The following is a 12,501-nucleotide window of genomic DNA, read 5'->3' as shown; positions in this document are numbered from 1 at the left end:
TTTGTGGGTTTGCTTCAGTTGGTTTTTTTTTTAAAGATTTATTCATTTATTATTTATTTATTTTATTTATTTTTGGCTGCGTCAGGTCTTAGTTGAGGCACGAGGGATCTTCATTGAGACATGTGGGATCTTTCATTAAGGTGTGCGGGCTCTTCATTGTGGTGCACAGGCTTCTCTAGTTGTGGCACGCAGCCTCCAGGGCGCGTGGGCTCTGTAGTTTGTGGTACGTGGGGTGTAGTTGAGGCACGCCAGCTCGGTAGTTGTGGCATGTGGGCTTAGTTGCCCCATGGCATGTGGGATTTTAATTCCCTGACCAGGGATCAAAACCGTGTCCCCTGCATTGTAAGGTGGATTCTTTACCACTGGACCACCAGGGGAGTCCCTGCTTCAGTTGATTTTTCTCCTCATTATGTATCATAGTTTCCTTTTCCTTTGAATGCTGCTAATTTTTTTTTTTTATTCCTAGGTATTTTATTCTTTTTGTTGCAGAGGTAAATGGGAGTGTTTCCCTAATTTCTCTTTCAGATTTTTCATCATTAGTGTATAGGAATGCAAGAGATTTCTGTGCATTAATTTTGCATCCTGCAACTTTACCAAATTCATTGATTAGCTCTAGTAGTTTTCTGGTGGCATTTTTAGGATTGTCTATGTATAATATCATGTCATCTGCAAACAGTGACAGTTTTACTTCTTCTTTTCCAGTTTGTATTTCTTTTACAGTTTGTATTCCTTTTATTTCTTTTTCTTCTCTGATTGCCGTGGCTAGGACTTCCAAAACTATGTTGAATAAGAGTGGCGAGAGTGGACATCCTTGTCTTGTTCCTGATCTTAGAGGAAATGCTTTCAGCTTTTCACCATTGAGAATGATGTTTGCTGTGGGTTTGTTGTATATGGCCTTTATTATGTTGAGGTAGGTTCCCTCTATGCCCACTTTCTGGAGAGTTTTTATCATAAATGGGTGTTGAATTTTGTCAAAAGCTTTTTCTGCATCTACTGAGATGATCATATGGTTTTTATTCTTCAATTTGTTAATATGGTGTATCACATTGATTGATTTGCATATATTGAAGAATCCTTGCATCCCTGGTATAAATCCCACTTGATCATGGTGTATGATCCTTTTAATGTGTTGGATTCTGTTTGTTAGTATTTTGTTGAGGATTTTTGCATCTATATTCATCAGTGATATTGGTCTGTAATTTTCTTTTTTTGTAGTATCTTGGTCTGGTTCTGGTATCAGGGTGATGGTGGCCTCATAGAATGAGTTTCGGAGTGTTCCTTCCTCCGCAATTTTTGGAAGAGTTTGAGAAAGACGGGTGTTAGCTCTTCTCTAAGTGTTTGATAGAATTCACCTGTGAAGCCATCTGGTCCTGGACTTTTGTTTGTTGGAAGATTTTTAATCACAGTTTCAATTTCATTACTTGTGGTTGGTCTGTTCATATTTTCTATTTCTTCCTGGTTCAGTCTTGGAAGGTTATACCTTTCTAAGAATTTGTCCATTTCTTCCAGGTTGTCCATTTTATTGGCATAGAGTTGCTTGTAGTAGTCTCTTAGGATGCTTTGTATTTCTTTGGTGTCTGTTGTAACTTCTCCTTTTTCATTTCTGATTTTATTGATTTGAGTCCTCTCCCTCTTTTTCTTGATGAGTCTGGCTAATGGTTTATCAATCTTGTTTATCTTCTCAAAGAACCAGCTTTTAGTTTTATTGATCTTTGCTATTATTTTTTTTTGTTTCTATTTCATTTATTTCTGCTCTGATCTTTATGATTTCTTTCCTTCTGCTAACTTTGGGTTTTGTTTGTTCTTCTTTCTCTAGTTCCTTTAGGTGTAAGGTTAGATTGTTTATTTGAGATCTTTCTTCTTTCTTGAGGTAGGCTTATATAGCTATCAACTTCCCTCTTAGAACTGCTTTTGCTGCATCGCATAGGTTTTGGATCGTCGTGTTTTCATTGTCATTTGTCTCTAGGTATTTTTTGATTTCCTCTTTGATTTCTTCAGTGATCTCATGGTTATTTAGTAACGTATTGTTTAGCCTCCATGTGTTTGTGTTTTTTATGTTTTTTTTCCCTGTAATTAATTTGTTTTTTTTTCAATAATTTTATTAAATCTTTGTCCTTGAGTACACATCTTTTTTTTTTAATTAATTAACTAATTTATTTAGTTTTGGCTGTGTTGGGTCTTCGTTTCTGTGCGCAGGCCCTCTCTAGTTGCGGTGAGCGGGGGCCACTCTTCACTGTGGTGCGCGGGCTTCTCATTGTTGTGGCCTCTCTTGTTGTGGAGCACAGGCTCAGTGGTTGTGGCTCACGGGCTTAGTTGCTTCGCAGCATGTGGGGTCTTCCCAGACCAGGGCTCGAACCCTTGTCCTCTGCATTGTCAGGCAGATTCTTAACCACTACGCCACCAAGGAAGCCCCTTGTAATTCATTTCTAATCTCATAGCATTGTGGTCGGAAAAGGTGCTTGATATGATTTCAATTTTCTTAAATTTACTGAGGCTTGATTTGTGACCCAGGATGTGATGTATCCTGGAGAATGTTCCGTGCTCACTTGAGAAGAAAGTGTAATCTGCTGTTTTTGGATGGAATGTCCTATAAATATCAATTCAATTTGTCTGGTCTATTGTGTCATTTAAACCTTCTGTTTCCTTATTTATTTTCATTTTGGATGATCTGTCTATTGGTGTAAGTGAGGTGTTAAAGTCCCCCACTATTATTGTGTTACTGTCGATTTCCTCTTTTATAGCTGTTAGCAGTTGTCTTAGGTATTGAGGTGCTCCTATGTTGGGTGCATATATATTTATAATTGTTATATCTTCTTCTTGGATTGATCCGTTGATCATTATGTAGTGTCCTTCCTTGTCTTTTGTAACATTCTTTATTTTAAAGTTTATTTTATCTGATATGAGTATAGCTACTCCAGCTTTCTTTTGATTTCCATTTGCATGGAATATCTTTTTCAATCCCCTCACTTTCAGTCTGAATGTGTCCCTAGGTCTGAAGTGGGTCTCTTGTAGACAGCATATAGGTGGGTTTTGTTTTTGTATCCATTCAGCAAACCTGTGTCTTTTGGTTGGAGCATTTAATCCATTCACGTCTAAGGTAATTATCGATATGTATGTTCCTATGACCATTTTCTTAATTGTTTTGGGTTTGTTTTTGTAGGTCCTTTTCTTCTCTTGTGTTTCCCACTTAGAATAAGTTCCTTTAGCATTTGTTGTAGAGCTGGTTTGGTGGTGCTGAATTCTCTTAGCTTTTTCTTGTCTGTAAAGCTTTTGATTTCTCCATCGAATCTGAATGAGATCCTTGCCAGGTAGAGTCATCTTGGTTGTAGGTTCTTCCCTTTCATCACTTTAAGTATATCATGCCACTCCCTTCTGGCTTGTAGAGTTTCTGCTGAGCAATGAGCTGTTAACCTTATGGGAGTTCCCTTGTATGTTATTTGTGGTTTTTCCCTTGCTGCTTTCAATAATTTTTCTTTGTCTTTAATTTTTTCCAATTTGGGCTCCAGGCATGCGGGCTTCACTAGTTGTGGCATGCCAGCTCCAGTAGTTGTGGCTCACAGGCTCTAGAGCGCAGGCTCAATAGTTGTGGCACATGGGCTTAGTTGCTTCGTGGCCTATGGGATCTTCCCAGACCAGGGCTCAAACCCATGTCCCCTGCAGTGGCAGGCAGATTCTCAACCACTGCGCCACCAGGGAAGTCCCTTTTTTTTTTTTAATTTATTTATGTCCGTGTTGGGTCTTCATTGCTGTGCATGGGCTTTCTCTAGTTGCATCGAGTGGGGGCTCCTCTTCGTTTCGGTGCGCAGGCTTCTCATTGTGGTGGCTTCTCTTGTTGTGGAGCACGGGCTCCAGGCGTGCGGGCTTCAGTAGTCGTGACATGCGGGCTCAGTAGTTGTGGCTTGCGGGCTCTAGAGTGCAGGCTCAGTAGTTATGACCCATGAGCTTAGTTGGTCCACAGCATGTGGGATCTTCCCAGACCAGGGATCGAACCCGCTTCCCCTGTATTGGCGGGGGGATTCTTAACCGCTGCGCCACCCAGGAATCCCTCCTTAACTTTTTAACAATAAAAAGAGGTAGACTTTTGTGAATACTATTAGAGATTTTTTAAAAGTTGGAGTTCACTTAAGGCCTTAACAATAAATAAACAAAATTTATTTCCTATTATATGGACTATAATTGCAGTAGAGCTCAAGTTAAAGTTTTTCTTTAATGGCATGACTATTCTGATTTCTCTTAATTCATCATAGAATACAAATTTCATTTCTGAGTCTTATTTAAACTTATGTAAGATATAGTCCTGGTCCTTCCCTCAACCTCCACTCCTCCCCCCACTGAAAACCATTGAAGTTCCATTGTAATTCTGTACTTTTCAAAATTTCACCCTTTTTTGGTCCACAAAATAGTCTGGATTTGCTACATGAATTAAAAAAAAAAAACCCATAGTATATCTAGATTCAGTTATAGTGGCCTAGCAAATAACTTCTCTTAAGTTATGTGGGGTCCTACACCAAGGGGGGAAAACTGTGATGGGGTGGGGATGGTAGTGTGCTGAATTGGGCGATTGGGATTGACATGTATACAGTGATGTGTATAAAATTGATGACTGATTAAAAAAAAAAAAAAGTTATGTGGGGTCTTAGTTCCGCTACCAGGGATCGCATCTGTGCCCCCTGCAGTGGAAGCATGGAGTCTTAACCATTGGACTGCCAGGGAAGTCCCTTAACTAGAGTCTTTTGCAAGTGCCAGTACTTTTGTTATCTAAACAGTGTTTGGAAATCTTGATTACTTCAGAAACATTACAGACCTAAATATATATCCAAAAGAATTGAAAACTGGTACTCAAGTAAATACATTGTTCGTACATGTTCATAGCAGTACTATTCACAGTAGCCAAAAGGTGGAAATAGTCCAAATGTCTATCAGCGGATGAAGAGATAAACAAATTGTGGTACATGCACACAGTGGAATATTTATTATTCAGCCATAGAAAGGAAGGAAGTATCTGAAACATGATGCAACATGGATGAAGCTAGAAAACATGCTAAATGAAAGAAGCCAGATACAAAAACTCACATACTATATGATTCTGTTTATATGAAATATCCAGAATAGATAAACCCAAAGAGGCAGAAGTGGGATTGGGGTGGCCATGGGGTGGGGAGAATGGGGAGAAACTGCTTAATGGGTAAAGGGTTTTACTTTGGAGTGACAGAAGTATTTTGGAACTAGATAGAGGTGGTGGTTGCACTATATTATGAACATACTAAATGCCATTGACTTACTTTTTTTTTTAATTTAATTTTATTTGTTTATTATTTTTGGCTGCATTGGGTCTTCGTTGCTGTATGCAGGCTTTCTCTAGTTGCAGTGAGCGAGGGCTACTCTTCGTTGCAGCGCGTGGGCTTCTCGTTGCAGTGGCTTCTCTTGTTGTGGAGCACGGGCTCTAGGCGTGCGGGCTTCAGTAGTTGTGGCTTGCAGGCTCTAGAGCGCAGGCTCAGTAGTTGTGGCATATGGGCTTAGCTGCTCCACGGCATGTGGGATCTTCCCGGACCAGGGCTTGAACCTGTGTCCCCTGCATTGGGAGGCGGATTCTTAACCACTGCGCCACCAGGGAAGTCCTTGATTTACTTTAAAATGGTTAGTTTTCTTATGTGAATTTCACCTCAATAAATTATTATTTTAAAAAGCTACAAAGATGGCTTACTTTAAAATTGACATAATGTCATAAACAATGTTAGCATTTTCAAAATCGGAAATAAATTAGAATGCAGATGTTTTCACAAACATTGGTATTTTAATAAAATGTTAATAAACTTCTTAACTCTAAAAGGTTATTTTTCATCCTTATTTAAAGCTGCAGATGAAAACTGCAAAAATAGAAGTGAAACCTGTATCAGTGCCTATAGTAAAAATACAGTAAAGACACTTATCTGCTCACCTCGTTTTAGATGTTTATTCTAATGAGATGAAATGTTTTAGTTTATTGCTTCTTCTAGTTCAGTCTGTAGTACTAGCTGCAAGATAATTTATCATAGAAAAATATAAAAGCATAATATAATTAGAAGTCAAATACTCATACATATTTGTACTACCATTGATTGAGTTTAGTATGTTTATCAGAATTAAAAGGTTGCTTACTTTACATACTTTGAACATACATTAACTGAAAATTATATATTTTCACATGTCTGTGGTCTCAGCCCCTTTTCTAGAATCTAGGATTAAAGTAAATTATTACTGGCAATCATTCTTAATTTTTTGAAGGTGTTATATATGATCGTTCTGGATAGAAATTACTATATGAAATTATTTTCCTAAATTTACATAGTTTAGAAGTGTTAGTTTAATTTTTCAGTATATTTCCATATTCAATATATTTAAATAGTTATATCAGACAATTTGCAAGCTAGAGTTTTACTAATTTTTTAAAAAATTCTGGTATCAATATACAGATGCTAATGTTAATCTACTAAATTACTGATTTTCTTTTCTAGAATTGAGCATACAAATAAAATAAAATGACAACTTCCTGGAGTGATCGGTTACAAAATGCAGCAGATATGCCTGCTAACATGGATAAACATGCCCTGAAAAAGTATCGACGAGAAGCTTATCATCGGTAAGTATTTTGTCTATTTAATCCTCAAAACAGCTCTATAAAGTGGGCGTATAATATCTTCATTTTACGGATGATGAAATTAACGTGCAGAGTAGTTAGGCAATTTACTCTAGATCACATAGCTGGTTCATGGTTCAAACCCTGTCCAAAGTCCAGAATTTTATTGCCAGAATTTTACAACCACACTGCTGCTGCTTTTTTAAAAAAATTCTTTCTGCTTCTTATATCTACTAATAAAAGTCCTTAAGAGCAGAAAGTCTTCAGCTGCTAGAAAATTGTGCTTTAGTTATGAATAATGAAGTTTGTTTTTTTCTGTTTTTTTTGTTTTTAAATGAGATATATTTTTAATTTATCACAAATGTCAAAGATTCAAAAGATTAGGTATTAGTATAGATACGGGGAAACAGGCACTTTCTTTTTTTTTTTTTTTGAATTTTTGAATTTTATTTTTTTATACAGCAGGTTCTTATTAGTTATCCATTTTATACATATTAGTGTGTATATGTCAATCCCGATCTCCCAATTCATCACACCCCCCCCTCCACTTTCCCCCCCTTGGTGTCCATACATTTGTTCTCTACATCTGTGTCTCAATTTCTGCCCTGCAAACCGGTTCATCTGTACCATTTTTCTAGGTTCCACATATATGCGTTAATATACAATATTTGTTTTTCTCTTTCTGACTTAATTCACTCTGTATGACAGACTCTAGATCCATCCACGTCTCTACAAATGACACAATTTCGTTCCTTTTTATGGCCGAGTAATATTCCATTGTATATATGTACCACATCTTCTTTATCCATTCGTCTTTCGATGGGCATTTAGGTTGCTTCCATGTCCTGGCTATTGTAAATAGTGCTGCAGTGAACATTGGGGTGCATGTGTCTTTTTGGATTATGCTTTTCTCTGGGTATATGCCCAGTAATGGGATTGCTGGGTCATATGGTAATTCTATTTTTAGTTTTTTAGGGAACCTCCATACTGTTCTCCATAGTGGCTGTATCAATTTACATTCCCACCAACAGTGCAAGAGGGTTCCCTTTTCTCCACACCCTCTCTAGCATTTGTTGTTTGTAGATTTTCTGATGATGCCTATTCTAACTGGTGTGAGGTGATACCTCACTGTAGTTTTGATTTGCATTTCTCTAATAATTAGTGATGTTGAGTAGCTTTTCATGTGCTTCTTGACCATCCATATGTCTTCTTTGGAAAATGTCTATTTAGGTCTTCTGCCCATTTTTGGATTGGGTTGTTTGTTTTTTAAATATTGAGCTGCATGAGCTGTTTATATATTTTAGAGATTAATCTTTTGTCCGTTGATTCGTTTGCAAATATTTTCTCCCATTCTGAGGGTTGTCTTTTCGTCTTGTTTGTAGTTTCCTTTGCTTTGCAAAAGGTTTTAAGTTTCATTAGGTTCCATTTGTTTATTTTTGTTTTTATTCTCATTACTCTAGGAGGTGGATCAAAAAAGATCTTGTTGTGATTTATGTCAAAGAGTGTTCTTCCTATGTTTTCCTCTAAGAGTTTTATAGTGTCTGGTCTTACATTTAGGTTTCTAATCCATTTTGAGTTTATTTTTGTGTATGGTGTTAGGGAGTGTTCTAATTTCATTCTTTTACATGAAGCTGTCCAGTTCTCCGAGCACCACTTATTGAAGACACTGTCTTTTCTCCATTGTATATCCTTGCCTCCTTTGTCATAGATTAGTTGACCATAGGTGTGTGGGTTTATCTCTGGGCTTTCTATCCTGTTCCATTGATCTATATTTCTGTTTTTGTGCCAGGACCATATTGTCTTGATTACTGTGGCTTTGTAGTATAGTCTGAAGTCAGGGAGTCTGATTCCTCCAGCTCCGTTTTTTCCCTCAAGACTGCTTTGGCTATTCGGGGTCTTTTGTGTCTCCATACAAATTTTAAGATGATTTGTTCTAGTTCCATAAAAAATGCCATTGGTAATTTGATAGGGATTGCATTGAATGTGTAGATTGCTTTGGGTAGTATAGTCATTTTCACAATATTGATTCTTCCAATCCAAGAACATGGTATATCTCTCCATCTGTTGGTATCATCTTTAATTTCTTTCATCAGTGTCTTCTAGTTTTCTGCATACAGGTCTTTTGTTTCCCTAGGTAGGTTTATTCCTAGGTACTTTATTCTTTTCATTGCAGTGGTAAATGGGAGTGTTTCCTTAATTTCTCTTCAGATTTTTCATCATTTGTGTATAGGAATGCAAGAGATTTCTGTGCATTAATTTTGCATCCTGCAACTTTACCAAATTCATTGATTAGCTCTAGTAGTTTTCTGGTGGCATCTTTAGGATTGTCTATGTATAGTATTATGTCATCTGCAAACAGTGACAGTTTTACTCCTTCTTTTCCAGTTTGTATTCCTTTTATTTCTTTTTCTTCCCTGATTGCCGTGGCTAGGACTTCCAAAACTATGTTGAATAAGAGTGGCGAGAGTGGACATCCTTGTCTTGTTCCTGATCTTAGAGGAAATGCTTTCAGCTTTTCACCATTGAGAATGATGTTTGCTGTGGGTTTGTTGTATATGGCCTTTATTATGTTGAGGTAGGTTCCCTCTATGCCCACTTTCTGGAGAGTTTTTATCATAAATGGGTGTTGAATTTTGTCAAAAGCTTTTTCTGCATCTATTGAGATGATCATATGGTTTTTATTCTTCAGTTTGTTAATATGGTGTATCACATTGATTGATTTGCGTATATTGAAGAATCCTTGCATCCCTGGTATAAATCCCACTTGATCATGGTGTATGATCCTTTTAATGTGTTGGATTCTGTTTGTTAGTATTTTGTTGAGGATTTTTGCATCTATATTCATCAGTGATATTGGTCTGTAATTTTCTTTTTTTGTAGTATCTTGGTCTGGTTCTGGTATCAGGGTGATGGTGGCCTCATAGAATGAGTTTCGGAGTGTTCCTTCCTCCGCAATTTTTGGAAGAGTTTGAGAAAGATGGGTGTTAGCTCTTCTCTAAGTGTTTGATAGAATTCACCTGTGAAGCCATCTGGTCCTGGACTTTTGTTTGTTGGAAGATTTTTAATCACAGTTTCAATTTCATTACTTGTGGTTGGTCTGTTCATATTTTCTATTTCTTCCTGGTTCAGTCTTGGAAGGTTATACCTTTCTAAGAATTTGTCCATTTCTTCCAGGTTGTCCATTTTATTGGCATAGAGTTGCTTGTAGTAGTCTCTTAGGATGCTTTGTATTTCTTTGGTGTCTGTTGTAACTTCTCTGTTTTCATTTCTAATTTTATTGATTTGAGTCCTCTCCCTCTTTTTCTTGATGAGTCTGGCTAATGGTTTATCAATTTTGTTTATCTTCTCAAAGAACCAGCTTTTAGTTTTATTGATCTTTGCTATTGTTTTCTTTGTTTCTATTTCATTTATTTCTGCTCTGATCTTTATGATTTCTTTCCTTCTGCTAACTTTGGGTTTTGTTTGTTCTTCTTTCTCTAGTTCCTTTAGGTGTAAGGTTAGATTGTTTGAGATGTTTGTTGTTTCTTAAGGTAGGCTTGTATAGCTATAAACTTCCCTCTTAAAACTGCTTTTGCTGCATCGCATAGGTTTTGGATCATCATGTTTTCATTGTCATTTGTCTCTAGGTATTTTTTGATTTCCTCTTTGATTTCTTCAGTGATCTCTTGGTTATTTAGTAACGTATTGTTTAGCCTCCATGTGTTTGTGTTTTTTACGTTTTTTTTCCCTGTAATTGATTTCTAATCTCATAGCGTTGTGGTCAGAAAAGTGCTTGATATGATTTCAGTTTTCTTGAATTTGCTGAGGCTTGATTTCTGACCCAAGATGTGATGTATCCTGGAGAATGTTCCATGCTCACTTGAGAAGAAAGTGTAATCTGCTGTTTTTGGATGGAATGTCCTATAAATATCAATTCAATCTATCTGGTCTACTGTGTCATTTAAAGCTTGTGTTTCCTTATTAATTTTCTGTTTGGATGATCTGTCCGTTGTTGTAAATGAGGTGTTAAAGTCCTCCAGTATTATTGTGTTACTGTCGATTTCCTCCTTTGTAGCTGTTAGCAGTTGCCTTATGTATTGAGGTGTTCCTATGTTGGGTGCATATATATTTATAATTGTTATATCTTCTTCTTGGATTGATCCCTGGATCATTATGTAGTGTCCCTCCTTGTATCTTGTAACATTCTTTATTTTAAAGTCTATTTTATCTGATATGAGTATAGCTACTGCAGCTTTCTTTTGATTTCCATTTGCATGGTATATCTTTTTCCATCCCCTCACTTTCAGTCTGTATGTGTCCCTAGGTCTGAAGTGGGTCTCTTGTAGACAGCATATAGATGGGTCTTGTTTTTGTATCTATTTAGTGAGCCTGTGTCTTTTGGTTGGAGCATTTAATCCATTCACGTTTAAGGTAATTATTGATATGTATGTTCCTATGAACATTTTCTTAATTGTTTTGGGTTTGTTTTTGTAGGTCCTTTTCTTCTCTTGTGTTTCCTACTTAGAGAAGTTCCTTTAGCATTTGTTGTAGAGCTGGTTTGGTGGTGCTGAATTCTCTTAGCTTTTTCTTGTCTGTAAAGCTTTTGATTTCTCCATTGGATCTGAATGAGATCCTTGCCGTGTAGAGTCATCTTGGTTGTAGGTTCTTCCCTTTCATCACTTTAAGTATATCATGCCACTCCCTTCTGGCTTGTAGAGTTTCTGCTGAGCAATCAGCTGTTAACCTTATGGGAGTTCCCTTGTATGTTACTTGTGGTTTTTCCCTTGCTGCTTTCAATGATTTTTCTTTGTCTTTAATTTTTGCCAGTTTGATTACTATGTGTCTTGGTGTGTTTCTCCTTGGGTTTATCCTGTATGGGACTCTCTGCACTTCCTGGACTTGGGTGGCTATTTCCTTTCCCATGTTAGGGAAGTTTTTAACTATAATCTCTTCAAATATTTTCTCCGGTCCTTTCTCTCTCTCTTCTCCTTCTGGGACCCCTATAATGTGAATGTTGTTGCATTTAATGTTGTCCCAGAGGTCTCTTAGGCTGTCTTCATTTCTTTTCATTCTTTTTTCTTTATTCTCTTCCGCAGCAGTGAATTCCACCATTCTGTCTTCCTGGTCAATTATCTGTTCTTCTGCCTCAGTTATTCTGCTATTGATTCCTTCTAGTGTATTTTTCATTTCAGCTATTGTATTTTTCATTTCTGTTTGTTCTTTTATTCTTCTAGGTCTTTGTTAAACATTTCTTTTTTTTTTTTTAATTAATTTTTTATTTTTGAAAATACATTTTAAATTTATTTATTTATTTATTGGCTGTGTTGGGTCTTCGTTTCTGTGTGAGGGCTTTCTCTAGTTGCGGCAAGCAGGGGCCACTCTTCATCGCGGTGCGCGGGCCTCTCACTATCGCGGGCTCTCTTGTTGTGGAGCACAGGCTCCAGACGCGCAGGCTCAGTAGTTGTGGCTCACGGGCCCAGTTGCTCCGTGGCATGTGGGATCTTCCCAGACCAGGGCTTGAACCCGTGTCCCCTGCATTGGCAGGCAGACTCTCAACCACTGCACCACCAGGGAAGCCGTGTTAAACATTTCTTGCATCTTCTCGATTTTTGCCTCCATTCTTTTTCCAAGGTCCTGCATCATCTTCACTATCATTATTCTGAATTCTTTTTCTGGAATGTTGCCTATCTCCACTTCATTTAGTTGTTTTTCTGGGGTTTTATCTTGTTCCTTCATCTGGTACAATGCCCTCTGCCTTTTCATCTTGTCTGTCTTTCTGTGAATGTGGTGTTTGTTCCACAGGCTGAAGCATTGTAGTTCTTCTTGCTTGTGCTGTCTGCCCTCTCAATAATGCAGTTTTTAGTTGCCATTTGCCACAAACTGATTATAGTTTTTAAATAGTTTTA

At 37.3% G+C, this 12,501-nt stretch overlaps 1 protein-coding gene across 2 annotated transcripts in view; it reads left to right on the top strand.

The window, feature by feature from the left end:
• Positions 1-12,501, top strand: part of NT5C2 (5'-nucleotidase, cytosolic II) — a 105,750-nt gene that overhangs the window by 21,920 nt on the left and 71,329 nt on the right. For both annotated transcript variants that reach the window (XM_082408363.1, XM_082408362.1), the window contains exon 2: positions 6,495-6,619. In XM_082408363.1, the coding sequence (XP_082264489.1) occupies positions 6,519-6,619 (101 nt within the window). In that variant the 5' untranslated portion in view covers positions 6,495-6,518. The remainder of the gene's footprint in view (positions 1-6,494; positions 6,620-12,501) is intronic.

This window comes from Balaenoptera borealis (genome assembly GCF_965194805.1).
Source record: "Balaenoptera borealis genome assembly, chromosome: 10".
Taxonomy (NCBI): Eukaryota; Metazoa; Chordata; class Mammalia; order Artiodactyla; family Balaenopteridae; genus Balaenoptera; species Balaenoptera borealis.
This window is presented reverse-complemented; position numbering and strand designations above follow the sequence as displayed.